The sequence below is a fragment of the Epinephelus lanceolatus genome, chromosome 9, assembly GCF_041903045.1.
Source record: "Epinephelus lanceolatus isolate andai-2023 chromosome 9, ASM4190304v1, whole genome shotgun sequence".
Lineage (NCBI taxonomy): Eukaryota > Metazoa > Chordata > Actinopteri > Perciformes > Serranidae > Epinephelus > Epinephelus lanceolatus.
This window is the reverse complement of record NC_135742.1, coordinates 8,083,974-8,107,292: the sequence shown is the minus strand read 5'-3', so window position 1 is coordinate 8,107,292 and position 23,319 is coordinate 8,083,974. Positions and strand designations below refer to the sequence as shown.

General features: G+C 39.8%; 1 protein-coding gene across 1 annotated transcript in view; it reads left to right on the top strand.

Annotated features, from left to right (window-relative positions):
• Positions 1–19,854, top strand: part of smarca2 (SWI/SNF related BAF chromatin remodeling complex subunit ATPase 2) — a 72,769-nt gene extending 52,915 nt beyond the window's left edge. Inside the window, exons 29-34 of the mRNA XM_033618979.2 lie at positions 1,152–1,375; positions 8,682–8,787; positions 9,412–9,513; positions 9,950–10,076; positions 13,186–13,319; positions 19,399–19,854. Of these exons, the coding sequence (XP_033474870.2) occupies positions 1,152–1,375; positions 8,682–8,787; positions 9,412–9,513; positions 9,950–10,076; positions 13,186–13,319; positions 19,399–19,428 (723 nt within the window). The 3' untranslated portion in view covers positions 19,429–19,854. The remainder of the gene's footprint in view (positions 1–1,151; positions 1,376–8,681; positions 8,788–9,411; positions 9,514–9,949; positions 10,077–13,185; positions 13,320–19,398) is intronic.
• Positions 19,855–23,319: the final 3,465 nt, after the last annotated feature.

Here is a 23,319-nt window from a genome sequence, read left to right as displayed (position 1 = left end):
CAGTGATAAATAAACAAATACACTGATAAATGCAACTGCTGTGGATTGTTTAACAACACAATATGTATTTATTCAACTGTGGAATTATCAAACTGCGGTTGCTTCAAAGAGCTGTTTAAAGAGTTTGTTTATTTCCTACCTTTTGTTATATACTGATTGATTTGATGTATCTCCGCACCTGTCGGAAGGCCACACTTGTTTAGTCATTAAATCAGTGGGCAGTACAGTGGACGATGTAATCTCATATTGTTTATATTCAAGACTGCCATTCATTCAACACTTTACTTTCTTTTGACTGAAACAAAATATCTTTTTCCTTTTTTGTTTTGTTTATCTTCAGTCTGCTGGAGTATAAATCAGAGTATCATAACACACAAGTAGCTTGTTCATTTTTCTTTCTTTTAGTCCCATGGAAAGACAAAAATCAACAATGTGTTAGTCTATCTCTCAAAACCTTTTGACTTCCCTCCCTTGTCTGTGGCTGGCAACCCTAAGCTCATTTGTTCTGACTGAAGACATAAATCTTAAAACATAAGTCACAAATATATAGTTTACTTTTTAAGGTTCAGTAATGTCCTTTAACAGCTGGGCTGTGTAGTTTTTAGTAAATGGTTCTCAAACTCTGCAGTAATGTAAATTGACAGCATGACTTTTAGATTGACTAAATAACTTAACACTACAAGCAAACTTAATATCCATAGTCAGCAGATCTGGCCTGGATTAAAGCAGAAGCTTTAATTGTAGCCTGATGCTAAAGGCACCCAGTGACTCACACCAAATGCACTATGACACACTCCCCTGGAGAGACCTCTGAGGCCCTGGTAGATCTATTTATTGACTGTGGTTCAGGTGTTTCAGGGAAAACTAGATTAGGACAGAGAACCTTTGAGACAGGTGACAATATGTTGGAAGTAAGTAACTGGAGTTCAGAGAGGCTCTAATTAAAAGAAGAAAATGTGTAGAGACCTGCTGCTGAAGAAATTAAAGGTATGCTAAGGAGCATGACTACAAGAGCTTAGTATCAGAGTTAAAGATACTACATTGCCTTTGAAAACCCTTAATTTCACACATTTCCTGTTTGAATGATCCTCATCATATGCGGACAAAGTGAGAATCAACCCTGTCTTTGCTCTGGTCCTTTTCGACTCCAGGCTATCGAGGATGGAAACCTGGAAGAGATGGAAGAGGAGATCCGGCTTAAGAAGCGCAAACGCAAGAGACGTCAGGACAAGGACTCATCGAGCAGAGACGACGGAGGCTCCAAGACCAAGAAGAAACGTGGGCGTCCACCAGCTGAGAAACTCTCCCCCAACCCCCCGAAACTCACCAAGCAAATGAATGCCATCATCGATACGGTCATCAACTACAGAGACGGGTAAGCAGATTTATTTACGTCTTGTTGGTTTTTACAACTTGCAGCATAATTAAATGGATTGTTGTGCTGGTGATAGGCATGTAACGATTACCAATATTACAGTAAATTTTGGTTAATTTTTACACGGTAAGAATTACCGTTTATGTTTAAAGTAATTGCATTATCACGGTGGATTATCAGGATATGTGTATATAACAGCCTCATTCAAGTCTCGCGATGCAGGCGCTGCGTGAATGCGTAGCATGTGTAAACACAAAATGAAAACATGGCGGAAGGTGGTGATAGCGGCACTCAGGACATTTTTCCCCCCCAACTAAACGCACAAAATCTGAGGTCCGAGCGTACTTTGGGTTTCTGAAGAATGCCGAGGGACAGCTGGTGGAGGACAACTATCCCGTGTGCAGAACATGCAGAAAGAAAGTTGCTGCGAAGGGTAGCAACACTACAAACCTGCTGGCTCATCTCCGTGACTGTCATCCACAGCTTTACAGCCAATGCAAGTTATGCTATGCAAACATCAGTTATTGTGTGAGGGACTTCGGTTTTACTAAGATTGTCATAATGTGTAACTCTCGACGTATACGGGACATTTGAGCCGTGTCTGTCCTCCTAAACGGCGACTAGGTTTTCCGTTTTCGTTTAAGACACTTGGGAGCTAATACTAGCTGAGTAGCTAATAGCCGTATTAGCAGCTATGTTGCTAAGTGTTTCAAAACAAAACGGAGCAGAAAACACTGAGCGGAGCCGACAGAATATAAACCGATGTAACGTAACGCTAACTGAGATCAACTATGATTGAATCACTGTGATTATGGTTATTGTATGGCGAGCTAGAATCAATATAGACGGCCAGTTATGCTTTCTCGACATAAAGCTCAAGGAAACAACATAAAACGCTGCCGTGTTAACCTTTAATTAAGGCTCTTGGTTTTATAAGGTTAATTAAATTCACTGCTCACAGTCTTGACCTAACACACACACACACACACACGAGAACATGCACTCCTTTTCTCATACAGGTAATCCTCTCACTCACATGCACACTTCTAATGTGTGAATTATTCTGTGTAATGATGACCATTGCCCTTGGGGGTTTTTTGGTTTTTCCTGCACATTTGTGATATCTATTCTATATATTGTATGTTTTTTGTTCTACTCTTGCATTGTTTTGTTTTATATATATTTTTCCTCTCATGCTAATAAATAAATAATATATAAATTGTTTACATATTTTGCTGACTGTTAAAATGCACCAGACAAATAAGCTTTGTTCCTGTAATTTGTTTACATATTTTGTTCATTTAAAATAAAATTTTCTGTTGCTGTTCCAATCCCTTTCCCCTTTAATGGGAAAGTTTCATTTTAATATAAGATTTTGGCCGTTAACATTTTAGTATGATAAGGAAGTTACAAAATTTAGTGAAGTTATTTCAATGTATCTATTTTTTGGACATTTTACAGCGCTTAAAAAAATATCGTGATATTATGGTTTACCGTGATAATTTTCCATATCGTTACATCCCTAGCTGGTGACGTGTGTCTTATGAAACGTGGCAGTAAAGATATGAAGTAACACCCACTTTCGGCCTGGTAAGGGGGTGTAGATGAATGTTGCACTCAAAGGTAGATAGTACCTTGCTAGCACCTCTATTGTAAACCTGTGGAAAGCACTGTAATGTATATAAAATATTTATTTTTTTAGGCACTTTTGCTGAGAAATCTGATCAGGAAATCCTGCAGTGTAAAAATATAGGCTATTATCTATAGAAAAAAAAACCTTTTACATGTAATCTAGTCCAGTCTGAGCAGCGGCTTTGCGTTATGCTGTCGTCAGCGGCTCCAACAACAAACTGAAAAAGGTTGGAACTTTGGAATAAAACAAAAAAGTAAAAGCCACACGCTTCTGCTTCATTACATCAATTTTATTTAAATATATATCTATTAAATGCTGATGTTGACCTTATGAGCGGCCTGCAGGCAAAGGACTGGCTAAGCGATCCGTCTACACAAGGCCAGTGTGTGTACAGTACAGGCCAAAAGTTTGGACACACCTTCTCATTCAATGCGTTTTCTTTATTTTCATGACTATTTACATTGTAGATTCTCACTGAAGGCATCAAAACTATTAATGAACACGTGTGGAGTTATGTACTTAACAAAAAAAGGTGAAATAACTGAAAACATGTTTTATATTCTAGTTTCTTCAAAATCGTCTTTGTGAGACGCAGAAAAGGTGAACGGATGGATTCCACATGCCTGGTTCCCACTGTGAAGCATGGAGGAGGAGGTGTGATGGTGTGGGGGTGTTTTGCTGGTGACACTGTTGGGGATTTATTCAAAATTGAAGGCACACTGAACCAGCATGGCTACCACAGCATCCTGCAGCGACATGCCATCCCATCCGGTTTGCGTTTAGTTGGATGATCATTTATTTTTCAACAGGACAATGACCCCAAACACACCTCCAGGCTGTGTAAGGGCCTTTGCTCTGATTACTGCTTTGCACACTCTTGGCATTCTCTCGATGAGCTTCAAGAGGTAGTCACCTGAAATGGTTTCCACTTCACAGGTGTGCCTTATCAGGGTTAATTAGTGGAATTTCTTGCTTTATCAGTGGGGTTGGGACCATCAGTTGTGTTGTGCAGAAGTCAGGTTAATACACAGCCGACAGCCCTATTGGACAACTGTTAAAATTTATATTATGGCAAGAACCAATCAGCTAACTAAAGAAAAACGAGTGGCCATCATTACTTTAAGAAATGAAGGTCAGTCAGTCCGGAAAATTGCAAAAACTTTAAATGTGTCCCCAAGTGGAGTCGCAAAAACCATCAAGCGCTACAAGGAAACTGGCACACATGAGGACCGACCCAGGAAAGGAAGACCAAGAGTCACCTCTGCTTCTGAGGATAAGTTCATCCGAGTCACCAGCCTCAGAAATGGCAAGTTAACAGCAGCTCAGATCAGAGACCAGATGAATGCCACACAGAGTTCTAGCAGCAGACCCATCTCTAGAACAACTGTTAAGAGGAGACTGCGCGAATCAGGCCTTCATGGTCAAATAGCTGCTAGGAAACCACTGCTAAGGAGAGGCAACAAGCAGAAGAGATTTGTTTGGGCCAAGAAACACAAGGAATGGACATTAGACCAGTGGAAATCTGTGCTTTGGTCTGATGAGTCCAAATTTGAGATCTTTGGTTCCAACCGCCGTGTCTTTGTGAGACGCAGAAAAGGTGAACGGATGGATTCCACATGCCTGGTTCCCACTGTGAAGCATGGAGGAGGAGGTGTGATGGTGTGGGGGTGTTTTGCTGGTGACACTGTTGGGGATTTATTCAAAATTGAAGGCACACTGAACCAGCATGGCTACCACAGCATCCTGCAGCGACATGCTGTCCCATCCGGTTTGCGTTTAGTTGGACGATCATTTATTTTTCAACAGGACAATGACCCCAAACACACCTCCAGGCTGTGTAAGGGCTATTTGACCAAGAAGGAGAGTGATGGAGTGCTGCGGCAGATGACCTGGCCTCCACAGTCACCGGACCTGAACCCAATCGAGATGGTTTGGGGTGAGCTGGACCGCAGAGTGAAGGCAAAGAAGCCAACAAGTGCTAAACACCTCTGGGAACTCCTTCAAGACTGTTGGAAAACCATTTCAGGTGACTACCTCTTGAAGCTCATGGAGAGAATGCCAAGAGTGTGCAAAGCAGTAATCAGAGCAAAGGGTGGCTATTTTGAAGAAACTAGAATATAAAACATGTTTTCAGTTATTTCACCTTTTTACATTTCATCATGTAACGGTGCAATAAATCATGAAGATTCTAAATTTCATGAATAAATTAAGTAGTTCCTGCTAGGATTGATAAATGACTCCACTCGGCACTTTCACTTAGAACATGCTGCTTCTGTCCGACCTCCACAGTCTCGTGTTGATTCTCCATAAAGCCTGAGTTATGATGACCAATTCCAGATTAGTGTTTTCAGGACTCAATGATACCTTCATCTCTCTGAGGGAGCGACCACTGATTGCGATTAACCCAAACTACTCTGCTTCCACTGTCAGTGTAAATGTGTTCAGTTTGACTCTGAGAGCGTGACAGCAAAATCAGCCGTCAAATTCATGTATAGACTGTGTGGAGACCGGCCAAAAGGTGGCGCTACTGCTACCTATTACTGACAATTGTGTTTAATTGGGCCATCCCAGGTCTCTGCTGTGATGGACAAGTGTTGTCTGCTCTTGAACTGAATTAGTTCATGAGCTGACTTAAGTCTAATTTGGACATTTGTACAGTAAACTGTGTGCAAAACAAGTACCTTTGTTTGTGAGAGTGTAGAAAATAGGCCAAGCTTTGGTTATCCAGTGGAAAGTTCAGATATCTCCGTGGTCAGCGGGGTAACAGACATGACGTCATGTCTTTAAAACAGCTCAGCTTAATAAACATCTTTGAGATTCTTTCAGTCCAACACTCCTCAGAGTTAGTGTGTGAGTGTATTTGTGTGGTCTGTCCTGTGTTGTCTGCATTTTCTCTTTTTTCGCTTGTGTGCATCGTGTGTCTGTCCGTCTCTGTAATACGAAACAACATGTGCATCTGTGTTCCCGTTACTCAAATATGCACTGGCTGATACAACGCCGGAGCTTTTTCCAGGAAATTGCTACCTGCTATTCCAGAAGTCACATTCTTTCCTCTCCCAGTTGATGGTTGTTCATCCCAGAGCATCTCAATCATTGCTCTGGCATTCCTCTCACCTCACTAGACTGGGACAGATTTAAGAATTTCCACTCCTGCATTTTAGGATTCCTGATAGAAATAAATAAATAAATTGAACGTGTACAGACATTAAATCAGTTTGCATCAGAATCAGAGACAGTTTGCACATATCATATAAGGAATTTGTCTTGGTGTTTTATGCATAAAGATAAACCGCTTGTAGCTTTTAGTTTATGTCCTGTATGTTGGGAGCTCTACACTCACACATTGCCTTCTAGTGGTCATGAATTAATCACTGCATATTTAAGGTAGGATTTGTTGTCATTGCCGTTGTTGAGTGTGAGAGCAGTATTTCTTATTCAATTGACTTGCACAGCTTTTCCCAGCAGGCCTGAGGATTTGAATTCCTTTCCAGTCAGAGGCCTGTTTCTGTCGCCTCCAGGTTTCCTGTGTCTTCTTGTCTTGTTTATGCTAATTAAGTCTCAAAACACAACAGTCAGAAGTCTATTTAAGCAGGATTTAACTCCTAATAAAGTAGTCACACATTAATAATTTGAGTGTGTGAGACATTTGTGTCAGCGTAGAGGATATTTCGTGTGAGGAAGCAATGCAGATGAGCAGCAGTTAGTATTATTGAAACAAGAAATTTGATGTAGAATACACAAAGGCTCATTTCTCCTCACTAAGTTGTCTCTTTTTTCCCATTTCCCTCTTGGAGAAAATTGCAGTTAAAGACCGTTCTGTCAATCTTTATCTCTGTGACAGCCTGGCAGGAGGATAATGACTCAAGGATAGTTAGATTTTGCAGCTGTGAACTGACATACTGTCTCAGATGAACCTTGAAATGAAATTAATTTAGTTTATGATTTAAAAAACTGCTCTGCTTCTTTGACTTTGAGTTACCCTCAATTGACAGCTGGCAGTCTCCTTTAAGTATTCAGGGTATGGCGCTTACACATTGGTGTAGACGTGTCTGGAAAATAAATAGATAGAACCAAGGCACTTATCTGGGCTTGTGTATTTTATTCAACATCCTGCTCGAATGAGCTTCTCTGTTACTTTATTGTCACTCTTGTTGCCATATTGCAGTTCTTTCTGTGTGCTAGGTTGCTTGTTGTTTACATTGGCTAACTTTGAAAGAGCCAACCTGGCCCCAAGCATAAACACTTTATTATTTATTGTGCTGCGTTATTCATATATATAGAAGTAGATAGAATGTGGCACACTTCAATAGGCAAAATAGCAATTAGTGCACAAAGAAAAGTTCTGGGACTTAAAGTTACAGGAAACTCACAATTTAAGGATTATTGTAATTCTTTCTTTGTATTACTGAGTGTTTGTGTTTTTAGAAAGCTTTAGTTGATCCTTCTTAAGAGATGACAGAAGACTTTGGTAATTCATTTTGCACAAGTCTCATTACCTGCTTTCTAATTAGTGATTCCACAATACTGCTATAAAGGAAATCCACACTTAACCAAACAGCAGCGGCATAATGTTGCCCTAGTGTGTGATTTTAGACAGCATGCCTGCTTCCCTGAAGCATTAGAGGCATGACGTTTAACACAACAGCGTCAGCGTCTAGTGTCATTTTACAGAGATGTCAATTTAGCGCTGTTAACTACTCTGCTGTCAGTGTAACAGTGGAATGACATTGACCCCGATCCTGTGTTTATATGTTTTGTACAGAATGGCGAGGTGGAATAACAGAGCAACATTCCCACCCTGAACAGGCAGTGTGAAAGCAGCTTTTGATTTTTTGCCATTTAAAGCTGCTATGTGTAGAATTTGTTGCCTCTCAACTTGTTGTAAAATAAAGACACAGTGGCCGACAGCAGTGCACACCACTGTCCATAAATGTTTTTGCCTTTCTCGTTAATTGTATTTATTTCATAATATAATTTTTTATCAATGTGTATTTCCAAAGCACTGTCAATCACAAAGGGGTTCAGCCTTTTAGACAGTTCCTCCAATCATCATGCAGACACAGAGCGTCCTCTCCTACCGCTCCATTAGGTCCCAGGGAAGCTGAGCCTCCCTGGAAGTGACCATTTTGTCACATTTATCCAATGACCGTCTCGCTTTGCTGCATGTAAAAAACCTGCTCAACGCTGTCTCATAGGAATGCTTGGAGGCTCCACGTCCACCGTGCTGACACGAGAATATATAACAGGGAGGTCGCGTTTGAAAACTGGTGATAAACATCTGACGTTTGAACATCATAGTCATGATGTTAAAGGCATCCTAGCGCATGTTTAATGCAATGTAAATTCTTATTTTAATGTAAATTCAATAGTGCATATTTGACCATTTCTTCTATGAAATTTTAGGGGAAGTTCAGCCTCCCTTGTTGTCTCAGAGCAGTCGCCCCTGATTGTAGTATAGTAGAAATATTTTCCTTTGTTGTAGATTCAAATTGAAGCAGCTGATATTTTTTTTTACATTCATAAGCCCTGACTCTGAATACGTAATTGTTAATATAAAGAAAATTTGACACCAAACATTCTGGGAAGTTAAAAAGTAGTTTTAAGTCACGATTTGCTTGTAAACAGGGTCGAGTGCGAATTCAGTAATGATGTGAAATTATTTTTTGTAACCAGGTCGGGAAGACAACTAAGCGAAGTGTTCGTCCAGTTACCATCCAGGAAGGAGCTCCCAGAATATTACGAGCTGATCAGGAAACCTGTGGACTTCAAAAAGATCAAGGTGTGTTCACTCATGACCTGGCTGTTAATGTGACTGAAAGATGGGATGGTAATGATGATGATAAGTGGGGCCAAAGGGCAGAAATGAAAGATGCAGAATAAACAGCAGACAGCCCCGACAGTAAGTGTTCTTTTATTGATAAAATATATAATAAATTGTCTGAGACGAAGATTTAAAAGATGAATAGCATCCTTAGTATACTGAGTAGTAGGTGATTGTCAGAAAATGAATTGGCAGCTATTAATTATTTCAGTTATTTTTCATTTAAAATTCCTTCTTTTTTTGGTTTTGGAAACTCATAAATATTTTTGAGGGTTTGAACTCAGAACAAAAGAAGCAATTTTAATGTCATCTTGGGATTTTGGAAATTGTGACGGCTATTTGTTTTACTATTGTCTGACATTTTTACTGATTACTCAAGAACATAATCAGCAGACTAACCGCTGGTAACATTAACCGTTAGCTGCAGCCCTAATCAATGTAATTACAAGTGTCATTTAGAAAGATTTACATCATTTTTGAGTCTTGAAAAAGTAAAGAAACACATTGAATATCTCATTAGTTAAAGGCTCACAGAAGCTGAAAGATGAGTGTGAATCAAGCTGTTGTTGTCTCCGTCAACAGGATCGTGTGAGGAGCCATAAATACAGAGGGGTGGGAGACCTGGAGAGGGATGTGATGCTGCTTTGTCACAACGCCCAGACCTTCAACCTGGAGGGATCCCAGGTCAGAAACCCGTCTTCTAATTAATCCTCTGTTTTTCTTTGTGTGGTGTTAAACCCTGTGTAATGGAGAGCCAGACGTCTGCAGGGTTTCACTCTCAAGTTGTGCTCAAACAATTTATAAGAAGCCTTCTTCCTTGGCTGTTTTCTGTTTTAGGGGGCTTGGCTTCGTCCTTGAGTCTTTACTTTTGAATGACCACTGCCTGCAGTTAAAAAGTAGTTATCAATGAGTAATAAAAGCAATTTACTCTTATTTTTAGCACCATGTCTGCTGGTTTTATTCTGTTCCCATTCCTCTCTGCCTCCCCTCCATTCATTATCCCCTCCAACATCCACCTTTTGCCCAGCAGGCTTTTCTTATATTCCCAGTAATATACTTCATTCATGCTTTTCGAGGAACTGTTTGTTTCATTCAGTGTTGTTTTTTTATCTCCCTGCAGATATATGAGGACTCCATTGTCCTTCAGTCTGTGTTCAAGAGTGCCAGGCAGAAGATTGCCAAGGATGACGAGAGTGATGATGACAGCGATGAGGATGAGGATGACGAGGATGAGTCAGAGGCTGAGGGTAAAACACACCTTTTCTAGGGCATTAGGCCTGTGTCTATTGGCGATTGCATTGTACAGTAATGACTGTTTTTTCCTACACCAATATTAAGACAGTTTTAACTGAAATGTACTGCCAGTGCCCACATTGGTGTTTTTGGTTCTTGTGACGTCCTGGAGTATCTTCAAATGCTTCCATAGTAATTATAAACGTATTGAAACTAAAAAACAAAAAAACAAAAATTGTATATTTTACAAAATAAAAACACAAAACCTATTGATCCAAAAAGAAACCTAGAAACATAAACAAAATATTCCTAACACTCCATAAGTTATTTGAACTTTGTGAATTATTTAGTTTTTGAGATAGTCTCATTATTAATGAGCAGAGTGCGAAGGCGTTGTGATGGATTCATTATTCATTTCTCTGGTACTATCATGCAGTTTTGCACCACACATAACATTCAAGGCTCGACAGTGCGAGCGTTTCACTCGCATTTGCGACTAAAAATAGGTGTGTGCGAACTGTAAAAAATATTTAGGGGCACTATATTTTTGTCAATAAAAAAATATGATAATCTAACCGCAAATGTTGGAGGAACTCCAGCCGCCTTCCCTCTTCCCCGTGTGGCACGGTTATGGGCTGTTTTCCAAGCCACTGTCGGCACAATGAATACCGTGCGCGACGCCAAGGGTAGCGGTGCCACTTTGTCAGGCGTTGCAGCCCTCTCCATAGACAAACAATGGGACAGCCAGCGCAAAGTGGTTTTACAACTGATCATGTGTAGAGGCCTTTAGGGACCGTTCGCCACGGTACTGCTGCTGGGCAGGGTGGAAATAAAGCCCATTTCACACAGAGCGCGCAAAGCGCAGACCTCTGCCGACGAACCCATTCATTGTGTATGTGCTACCACAGCGCAAGAGCGCACTGCTCTGCCGCCGAGCTGAGCGGCGTGTGCGGCCAGCCTGCGCTCGAATTGAATTTTTTTTTAATTTCACCGCAACGTGTTGTGACGACACCTCGGCGCCGCGTGTCCAATAGCAGAGAAGAGCCTGAAGTAGACCCAAAAGCGGTCACCATGGAGCTGTAGCTCCTGAACGAGCCTGTACTCCCCCAAATCCTGTCCTCTGCGCCCTACCCCGCGGTGGGCGCCGTGAAAGCTCTGTGTGAAAGAGGCTTAAGTCCTGCAGAGTTTCAGAGGACCTGGAGAATGTTTTAGGATAGTAATAACATTATATAAGATAATCATATTGCAAAGATAATATATATAAGATAATAACATTAAAGACAAAATTAAATTGCAATACTTTTTCAAAACTTGATGATTTTACCTTTCTGTACATTTTGTATACAAATTCATTAAATAATTTTGCTTGTAAATGTCTATTTGCATCACGTTTATTATGGAAAACACATTAGTTGATCAATTTACATTGTGCCCCTAAAGTTCTTTGTGCGCTCCTTACTTTTTCAACTTAGGAGCACATGTGCTCCTTGGGAAAAAAGTTAGCGTCAAGCCCTGACATTGCACAATGACGTCACAGAAGACAGAAGCCTTAAAGGCCGAAACACACTGGCGCTGAGCGGCATCCGTCAAAAAATATACCCCTTTATTTTCAATGTACAATCCCACACCAGTGGCAGCTGGACGCGCCACCCCACAGCACTTCACACCACTGTCCTATTTCCAGCCTCACCACTCCCGGAATTAAATGCACTTTTCCGCCACTCGCTCTCTCCTTGTACATACCGGCTCCTGTAGCAGCTCTTCTTCTCTGCTCCCGTGGCAGTTCGACTCCTCTGCTTGAATTTAAATTTTGAATTTTTTGTTTATTTAATAGGGACCGTGCAGTTAGCATAGTTTCATTACAGAGCATGGACCTGATGTGCTGCGTATAGAGTTATAACTACAGCTAATTTTCAACTCCTGTCCCACGTTGGGCTTTTAAAACAAATACAACCTGTGGATGAGTAAAGAGAACGCTGTTGCTGTTGCTGTGTCTGTGTCTCGTTTGACAAAGAATGAATAAGAGACTTGTTCAGGTCGATAAATTTCCCGAGCTAAACGATCCACAGTCCCAAAGTTATAAAAAAACATGGCCAAAAAGATTTTGCCTGGCGAGTCATAGCCCATGAGATTGACACTTCAGGTGAGAAATCAGTAGAGGTACACATCTTTCAGTAAAGGTAGTAATAATTGTGTGGTCTCCTGTTAACAAGCTGCAGCACTTGACACGTGTCATGGCGCACTGCGGTGCGGCGGCACTGGAGTATTTTCAGCTTTAGCCCTCTGCTGCAGAAAGAATGAATGAATGAATGAAGATCCGTATATACAGGATTATACAAACAGCGATCTCCAGTGGCCTTTAGGGGAAAATTACGATTATTACTATGAAATACTATGTTTGAAATGCACTCAAGGTTAGGTAACATAAAGTAGAGAAGCCTTAGCTTTCTGCTGCAAAAAGACAGAATGCTCTGCTATCATAGTTCTTTTTTACATCGATTTAAACAGAATCCTGTCCGCTGTCCGCAGGATGTCCATTTTTAAAGGGTTAAGTAACTAACTATCAGTAACAACAAAGATGTTATTAAAATAATCTCTAGAATCTGTCCCCTACTGTGCATTTAGAAATGTTTCTGGTAGAGCAGCACATGCACCTGCTGGGCCCTGTTACACAGCGCAAAGTACTTTATAAATTAATTATAACAACCAGTTTGCCCTCTCTTTTCATGTATCAACACCCAGCATCTCATCAGAGTAGTTAACTTTTTGAATACGATTTATTTAATATTTTAAATAAAATGTTCACCATAATATCCCCAAACACACGATTTTAAATTTTCATTTGACACTAACACCAAGTCATCTGTCCTGGCATTTTACTGGCATGCTGTGACATAACTCCCCACAGCCCCTAGTGATTGGATTGCTTATCGGGGATTTCCAGTAACCATGATTGGATGAAATGAAAATGCAAATGATTGCCAACCTTAATTTGCATACTGACACACACACACACACACATACACATTAATTTAATGTCTGACTATGCCAATGATGATAAAACCAGTTATGTGAAGGACTCTAAATCAGTTCTACTCTTCTCCTTGTGCTTGATTCATTCAGCCAAGTCTGTGCGGGTTAAGATCAAGCTGAGTAAGGAGGCGCGCAGCCACGACAAAGGCAAGAAGAGGCAAAGCCGAGGGAAGGCCAAGCCGGTGGTCAGCGACGACGACAGCGACGAAGACCTGGATGACAATGTAGGTGGTTCCACATCTCTGCATTTTACTGTCATGACTCAGTGATCTTTTAGTCAGGGAAAGGCTAAACTGACTGTTTTAAGCTCAGCAGTTATAATTTTTAATAAGCAAATGAAAGAAATAGATTCATATGACACTGACCATAATGAACACTATCTGATCTTTTTAATAATATCGTTGACTACAGCCTTGGAAATTGATGAAAAATGAGAAAAGGCACACTGAGAGCTGTATAACAAGCCTTGTTGGATCTCAGTTCTGGTCCTCATTATCGAATGTCCTGTCGGTTTCCTTCCAGCCATCTAATCAGCAGCTGTTTTGCACCTGGGCCGCCAGGTGCTGCTAATTAATTTCAGTTAAACTGATAGTGGATGACATAAAAAAGTGAAGACTGCAGCACTGTTCAGGGTCATCCCAAACATTTACTGTGAAACACAAAAATGGGGCTGTTAAACATGATGTCTCTATAAGAGCTCATGTTGATAATTCAGTCAGTGTTTGGAGAGGCACAGCCAGGAATAATGAAGCTGAGGAAATTACAGCAATTCTATCCATAAGCTGGAAAAGAGCAAAGGACATGCAACACAGAATGATCTTAACCAGAAGTTAACGAGAGGAAAAGGTCGACAAATGAGATCAAATCCATCCAGGGACGCGCCCGTGTAGTATAACTAATTGAGCATGTGGGCTGTATGTTATTGAATATTCTATTATGAAGCCAAGTCATGACTGTATTTTACTGTACTCACGCCTTCTAGTTGTATTTATCCTCTTCTTCAAACTGTCCTCTACATTGCTGTGAGCATACAATCAAACCAATAATGGGAAACTAAAGCCACACCAACCACCACTTAAGTGCTAGTTTTCCTATGATTAATTTCCTAGTAGATCCTCTTCAGCCGTCTCCCACACATCAGAGAGCTTCTAAGTGTCAGTGATAAAAGCAAACTCTACAACTGTAATATTTTCCTACAGTATATTCTCGCGCTAAATGATATATTCAGGTTCAGTTCAGTGGGTGCTGTATTGGTACGACCTGTAGATTTAATAAAAAGCAGTGGGGCACAGAATGAATAATGTCACTTGTCACTTACTGTCGCTGCTGATCTCTGTCAAACATGTGCTGCATGACATTTATCCTTCACACCATAAATCACTGCAGTTGGGGAGGTTCGCTCAGGGTGAGTTTGTGTCCTGTTAGTGTTGTATTACCACAAACTTGTACTTTGATCCCAGTGTTTGTTTTTTAAATCTAAAGTGTCAGTAGTTCATGTTCTTTATGCACAACATGTACAGTGGAGCAGCTGTTGTCTTCTTAGGTCTCAGACTCCCTCTATGGGTGCTCTTAAGCTCAGTTCAGACCAAAGATTCGCAATGACATAAAACTGTTTAGAACGTTGCAGAGAAACATTGCAGCGGTGTGAACTGGCCATCTGAGCTCGACTCAAGGTGGCTGATGGTGTCACCTGCAGCTCAGGTCAGATGACAGACAAGGAATTGTGCGCCCTCCTTGCCCTAGCAAACGAAGAGGCCATTAACCGTCAGATGACGGGAACGGTGAAGGATGGACCGACTTATGAGAGAATCGAAAGGCCTGACCAGCCGCTGCTTCCCTCCCACGTCACTGTTTACGTCACATGCTGTGCTACACGTTTTGTTACTTGCTCACGCCCCCCATTGCCCCGAAAAAGGCACATTCTGTATGAACAAAAGTAGGCAGGCGGCATTTTGCTGCACTCCCCGATTTTGTTTTTATACTGACAATGCTGGAAAAAGACTGATTGGGCTTTCCTGCAAATTTGCACAACTCCTATCTAAAAATGGCTATACTGGCTGATTAATTGGCACTGCATACTTGTATCATTGTGGCGTATTTATTATGAATACAGTCCATCTGATGCTCGTTACGTTTTTGTTTTTGGCCGTTTCATGTCTACTCCAAATGCAACTGTAGCCAGTATCTCACTATCGCTATCCTCATTCATATTTTAAGAAGCTACAAATTATATTCAGCCACAAAAAAAGCCTGAAAAGCTGCAAACAGAGCGGAGGTAGAGAGAGTTGTTTCATAGAGATGATACACCGTCTCATCTAGTTGGAAATATGAGAGCTTTGTATAACTATTGTAGATCTACTTTCACCACAGACATGATTCTGATATTTTTCACACCTTAAAAGGCTCCTTCACATTTGTGTCTGCTGGAGTTTTTCCATCAGAGTTCATCCCAGTTTCAATCTGCCTTTTCACACTGTAAGTGTAACCTCATATTCCTGAAGTAGTAATATCCTTTTCTCTGTGATGAGACGGCAACGCTGCTTGGTCACTTAATGGCCCGCAAGATTTCTACCAAGCTCACCCAAACCACCCGACCTGCACATCACTGTGAAGGACCTATTGATTGGCAAGTCCTCAGATTCTAATTGCATTCTTAATTAGTGTTTTGTTTAATGTACTGTATGTGTGTGAAAAGGTCAACCAGTGAGAAAAACACAGAGACTGACAGAGTGAGATAAATATAGTATTATGTCTGCTATAGGTGCAGAGGGACAGACCAGTGTCTGCCGGATCTGGATCATTTCCAGAAAAATACAACATAAAAAGCAAAATGAAATAGTTGATATTTCTAATTTTATGCCATTTACTTTACATTTTTATATTTATTATTTGAAAATAAACCAGTGTGCAGGGTGTTTAAAGTCTACATGGTGTAAATGTTTCTAGATATTTAACTGGTTTTGTATGTGTCACAATCTAAGGATGAAACTGGCATAACTTGTGAAACAAATCTAATCACAAACGTAGTCTCATCGCCAAGATTTAAAAAACAGGCCTCTAACTTGTTATATCTAATTCAAATAAAGTATTTTCAGATGCTGTAATGATGGAACCAGCCAGGCTGAATATGACTGATTAGCACCTGAATTGTGATTTGATTTGGAGAGTCTGATTGAATGTTTCCACTGGACTCAACAAGTTGGAAGGTTGTTTTTTTTTTAATCATATATTTGTGCACCAACCTTACATACTGTATTTTGGGTGAGGTCTTAATATACACTGTTGGGTAGCTTGTGAATTTCATCATGGGATCAATAAAGTCAATCGTAGCATATAATATTACATCATCATCTGTATGTTAATTATATTTGTATTATTAATCTAAGTAACTTAAATTAGAAAATAAATGTAGTGCAGTAAACATTACAGTATTTGCCTCCAGAGTGTATAACGTAGCATTAAATGGAAATACTCAAGTAAAGTACCTCAGAATTGTACTTACAGCTACTCTTACCTTTCTTGCATTTCACACAGCCCTATCCACAACTCCCGCCTCCCTCCAAAGTCCCATCCCCCTCCTCCTGCAACTCCACCTCCCTCCAACAATCTACTCCCCCCTCCTCCATTACATCCTCATTACGTCTATGATAGACGTAGGCGTTGGCAAGGTAACGTTATACACATGGAAGAGGAGAGCGAATGTAACGTTACAACTAAGACAGTCAAACGCAACCCCGGAGTTTTAAAACTCAACCAGAGTCCGTGATGACTGATGAGTTTTAGAATAAGGTTACAGTGCTAACGTTAGATAGTAGCCTTAACGTTACTAGTAAGTGGAAACGCACAAGGAAGATAACGTTAATGTTTCAGAGGCTATGCTACAGTAGGCTAATGTTAGCCATTAGCAACTGGATGCTGCAACAAATGACGAATAAAGAAGTTCAGTTCAGTTCATAAGGTTATATATGATATAACCTTATGAACTGAACTGAACTTCTTTATTCGTCATTTTTATGCACAGCACAAAAATGAAATGACATTTGGCATACCCCAAGCAAAAAAAACCCCCAAAATATTTAAAAACATTTTGTGCAACATATAAGAGAGAACATATAGTGCAATAGTAAGATGAAAAGGGTCAACATTTCACAGTCAAAAACTCAAACTCAAAACTCAAAAACCCAGATGATGCAGCCTCCCTGTCTGCTCTGTGTAGTGTTAGCCCCGTTAGCTCAACACCGGAGTCTGATATGTTACCATTCATCCATGTCTCAGTGAACACAAGGACTCAGCAGTCCCTCACTCCTCAGTGAGTGGATCTATACAGGTGTAATCCATTTACGTGTCCAGCAAGCGGACGTTCGCTAGAAGGACGCTGGGAACAGCTGGTTTGATGGGGTTAGCCCTTAGCCTAGTTATGCGAACGGTTACGTCAGTCGGAGGCCTCCACGTGGTGAGACAGACAGGACAGGAGAAAACTCCGACCAGTCATTGCATTTGTCCGAATGCAATGATTGGTTGGAGTTTTCTTAGAGCCATATGAAAATGGTATAATTATGAGTTTTTATTTCTGGTGGAATTCACTTACATTTTAGTGTGCCATCAGCTTATTAATAGCATTTTAACCTAAACAAAGAAAAGCATATCCAGAAAGGTAAGTGTAGCTTTAAGTTCAGTACTTGTCTCATTTGTATTTTCAACACGCTTCCACCAACACAGTCCCCTGTGTGGTTTAAATGCAGGCAAAAGCATGACAGATACATCTCGATATACTACTTGAATATTAACTCTATAGGGATCAGGCATTCTTTCTCCTCCATTACATTGTCATCAATATTCAGCACAAATTGGCAACTGGAGGCAAGTTTTTATTCATGCCAACACTGATACTAAACTGCAGGGCATTTGAGGTTAATGTAAACAGCTCAGCCAAAAATAAGACCTTCACCAGAGCGAGGCCAAAAGCCATGTTACTCTGTGAATACTAAGTGTAGTGAGTGATTTCCCCAGCTGTCTATCAGTTACGGTGCTTTCTGTGCTGTGTGTTTAAAGCGGGGTGTCTGCAGGTCCTTGAAAAGCTTATTTAAATTTTATTTATATTGGGATTTAAAAGTCATTATGCAACAGCTGGTTATGACCAAGCAGTTTAATTGGACAGGAGGCGCTGGGACTGTTAACTATGTATGTATCATTAAGCTTTGCAGGTTTTTTAAACAGTTAATTACGTTTATCCTCAATTAGCTTACATCGTAACAAACACTGCACTGCAGAGAGGAACATTTTTCAACAAATAACATTTGAGTTAAATACTGAATGGTCATCACAAAGGAGCCTTGGTACCTCACTGCACATCTCCACGTCTGCTCATATGACATCAGAAGATGCCGCAACGTCCTGTCTGATCAAGCTGTTAACTCGTCTGCATCACAGGCTCTGATTTCACTGGTTGCACAATAAACAAAAACATACAGATAAATGTAGGATGAAACAACTTTTGTATATCAAGCTTACACAAAGTAGCAGGCTGGTGTGCAGGAATAGAGTCCAGTTGCAAACTATTTGTGTTGTGGGAGCCAAGTAAATCATAAAATATACACCAAATCATAATCTGTTGTCACTTTTTACTGTCAACTAATAAATGGCGCATACAGAACTGTCGTATAAATGCAAGGTCACACTCACAGTCGTAGGTCTTAGCAAATTTCAGCTGGCTGATATTCAGCACGACACCACTCCACTTCTCGTGTGATATTGCTTAATTAAATAGCCTTAATTTGAATTTGCGAGGTCTTAAATGCCACAAACATCTAATTTTATTTATTTATTATACTTACCTGCAACGCTTGAATGAAAAAACAATGATTGGTCCATAAATCATACTTAAATATGGTATAAAGCTTAAAAAGTCTTAAAACGCATTAAAAGTAGGTGTTTGATACCTTTAGACACAGTGTCAAAGAAAAGTCTCTTTCGCAGCTGAACCACAGATTTAAAAACTGAACTTTCCTTCCTTTCTAAATGTCCTCGCTGCTCCTCTTCATCAGCGTCTGCCTACAAACAGTCTGGACAGGAGAGGTTGAAAGACAGGGCTTCACCTTTAGACCCTCTTTCCTCTGGAGATCTTTCTTATTTCAGGATGTTGATATAATCAGGTTGTTGACCTTCACCTCCTCATGTTGATGCTTTCACCAGACCATAGACCTTCATGAGACTGCGTTCTCCGCTTTCTCCTCTATCTCTTCCTCAGCCTGTTAATCTCCCTCGGTCTTAATGCTCTTTATTTCTCTCTCTTTTTTCCTGCAGGATCAGTCGGACAAGAGCGACGATGAGTGAGGAGACAAGAGGATGTCGATTCTAGCACTTATAAACAAAAAGGACAATATCTTCCATCACCATTGTTCAGGTTCATTATCTGTATTTTTTTGATTTTTACTTCATTTGTCCTCTTTGTCTGTTTGTAGTGTGTGTTGTTGCACCTTCTCCTACCAGCTTGGAAATGTATTACTAATAATCGATAAGCTACAGCAATACCAATCTGCTTTTTTCCTGTTTTTAAGACAAATTTTTAGTATATTTTTCAACTCTGTGCTTTAAAAGAAAATTTAAATCTCTATGAAAAAAAAAAGGAAGAAAAAAAAAGATTTGGTCATGCTACACGCGCCTTTGCTTGATTTGTACTCGCTTGCTTGCACTTTTAGAAAAGTAAATATTAACATCAAAATAAAAAAAAAAAAACAATTAAAAAAAGTGTAATAAAAATATATGTTTAGCCAAGGACATCCAAGTTGGAGAGCCACTGGTGATTTCAAAAAAAAAAAAAGGGCAATCAAACAAGTTTTTCATTTTTGGATTCGTAGTTTCACCTCGTGCAGTGCCAAATGTTAGATTGTTTGCTAAACCCCTCCCCCCAACCAGCGGTTGTCCAATCATAGCCTAGCAACTGTAACTAGGCACAGCCGATCCAACGCGTCAAGCTTCATATTTCTCCACATGTTGTAGCTGTGGTGAGATACTAAGAGTTTGGAGGGTGGTGTCTCTCCAAAACCAAAAACAAGACAGCAAGAATAGATTTATCTGCTCTAATGTAAACAGCAAATATCCAGCTAAAACAAATAATATTTATAATTATCATTATTAATAACACACACTGTAATAATTGAAAGCCAAGAAGAGCTTAACTGCAGTCATTAACATGACTCAGAGTAGTGACTCCCAAGGCAAAGAAAAACCCATTAATATCTAACTAGGCTGCATTATTGGTAAAAATAACAGTTCAGGACTGCAACATCCACCGTGGAGTATTGTCCCCACTGAGTGGAATCTGCTCCGGGATACTACCACAGCTCAAGCCAATGTTAGCAGCTCTCTCCTGCTTGTGAGTGTATTTGAGGAAGTAAACACTTCCAGCCAAACTTGAAATACACAAAATCGTGTTGTGTTTGCCAAACTCATTCTAAACGCCTTTTCTGTTGCAGCATTAAACATGAAACGTACTGTTTGAAAGTCTGTAAACTCAACAGCCAAACAGCTTGAGGTTAGAAGATAAGATATCTGCTTACGCATGCACGCTTTTGCATGCAGTCTGAGTAGTATTGACCATTCATGTTCAAGAGGGCTCTGGTTCCCTGCAGGTAAATGCTCCACATGGAGAGTAAAAGAGGCAGAACGCATTGGCCGAAATACAACCTCAGAACCCATCTGCAATCTTCTGACGTTGATTTTTATAAGCTTTTTTGTCCAATTTATTTGTGTTTATATACAAATATCTGTTTATAAAGATTAGTCAAAATGTCGTCTGAAACTGTCTCAAGTTGCTAATCAAACTGTAGACAAGGAGCAGCGCACAGATGAGGAAGTCTTGGCCTATCTGCTGGCTACACCGGATCTCCTGAAATATTGACTGTTAACCCCAGAGGCTTTATCGTTGTTAGGCCATAGCCCATCAGTACTGAGACTGAGAGTCTTATGCACTAGGCCTGTCTTGCTCTACAGTGCAGCACAAGAACAATGCATTCTTTTATTTTCATGTCGTCTATATGGATCATCAGCGGGTGAGGATCCTAACTTATTGCCTGGGATGTGTTAGCTTTAGCTTCTGTCTTTTAGCAGGATATTCTCTGATGTAGCCATTAAGTGTACATTGCATTTTGGATTTTCAATCTAAAATGAGTCTCCTGGAAATAGCTTTTTCAACCAACTTGCCGAAACTAAGACGAGCTTTTATTAGCTAGCTACAGCTACAGCTGATCAAATCTGCTTGTGTCAGTAGCCCTTTAGCTAAATCTTCGGTCACCAGCTGGAAATGAGTAGCCCTTCTTTCCTCTGATATAAAAGGATGCTATTATTTTGAAAGAATGATTAGCATTTTGAATTTAAATCTGCCACTGCTTTTATTTAACAGGAATAAATTAATCAAATGAATTTAAAAAACAAACTATGAGAATAGCAACAGTAGTAACCACGAGGGACCAGGCTAAGGGAGCACTCAGTTAAGAGAAACAAATATTTTGAAAATGAAAACCATTTCTTAAGTCTCTTTAACCATTAAGTGCTTACTAAAGACTCTTTTGCAAGATTCTCAATTTAAAATGAGTCGGCTGCAAACGGCTTTTTTAACCAACTTGCCAAAACTAACATTAGCTTTTATAAGCTAGCTATAGAAATCTCCTTGCATCAGTGGCCTTTCAGCTAAATCTTCAGTTACTAGCTTGAAATGAGAATCCCTTCTTTTGTCTGATATAAAAGGACCCCATTATTTAAAAAATGGTTAGTATTTTGAATTTAAATCTTTCATCGTTTTTAATTGAAAACTATGACAATAGCAACAGGAGTAACTAAGATGGGCCAGGCTAAGCTAACACTTAATTGAGAGACAAATCTATTTAACCATTAAGTGCTTATCAAAATCTTTTACAGGATTCTCAGTTTAAAAATGAGTCAGCTGAAAACAGCTTTTTCAACCAACTTACGTGGCTAACGTTAGCTTAATTAGGTAGCCAATAAAATCTGCCAGCGACAGCAGTTATATTAGCAAAACGTTAACCTGCTTTATTATATCATTGCGACAGTAAATCTGCCCGTTTTTATTAAATACTATAAGAAGCTTGACACACATAGTTATTACGAGGGGCGGGGCTTAGCGAACCCTTTTGAGAGTGTAAACTATTTCCTAGGTCTGTATCCAGTATATATCTTAGCCAGCACAACAAAATGTCAGTTGTTGCTTGATGAATAAAAAATAACTTTGAGGTTGCCATACATGCTGAATGCTTTTTTTTTAAAAAAAAACTGTTTTCATTAGAGAAATGTAACCTTACATTACGTAGGCGGCACATTATTTAGGTATGTCCATGTGTTTCATGTATCTTTTCAGCTTGTGTCAGACAAGAAACTTTGAACTTTGTTGTGATGATTTTCTCACTCAGAACGAAGTGTTTCAGGCTGCAGGTCGACGGGAAACATCTTGTCTTGTTGAATAAAACCAGCATCTATCGTAGCTAAATGTAGCTTTTTAAAGCGTCTGAAAACATGTCGCTCCTGTTGCAAACAGATTGTAAAGAGCCACGTCTTAGCTGGATTTTCAGACTGCTAAAGACGGTAAACAACGGATAATACACAGAGAAAACAGTATTATGAGATTACAAATTTTTATTTGAATGACAATGAATATAACCGTATATTTTGATTTATTTGGATTGAGGTGTTTGTGTTCCTGTGTTAGTTTCGAGCCCTCATTTTATTGGTTTATATGTTGTTTGTAGCATGATCTCTTTTGGCAATATACTGTGTACATGCAGATATATATCATTTTTTGTTTGTGTAACATGTGCTTGCCGACTCTCCATAAGTGTGACTTAATCTTTGCTTTCTTTGCACAGTGTCTTTGTGGTTGTATCTCATAGCCCAGGGCAAATAAAATCTCACCGATTTTCAGCACACAAAAAAGTTTTCTTGTTTAATTGCTCTCTGGGAATAATTTCTACCATCTGTATTTTGTATGTGTAACAGGTTTTGAAATGCACACTACCGAAGGAATTCATTATATGATTTAGTGAATCTGGAAAAACCTGAGTTTAATTGAATTTTACGAAACAAGTTTTTAGTTACAGAACTGCTGCTGCCTCATAATGGAGTTTAGAAACAGGACTGAAACAGTCTGAATCACAGGTTATAAAACTTTGTCCTTGTGTTATTGTTCCTGAGAACTGCCTTTGTAAATGTCTT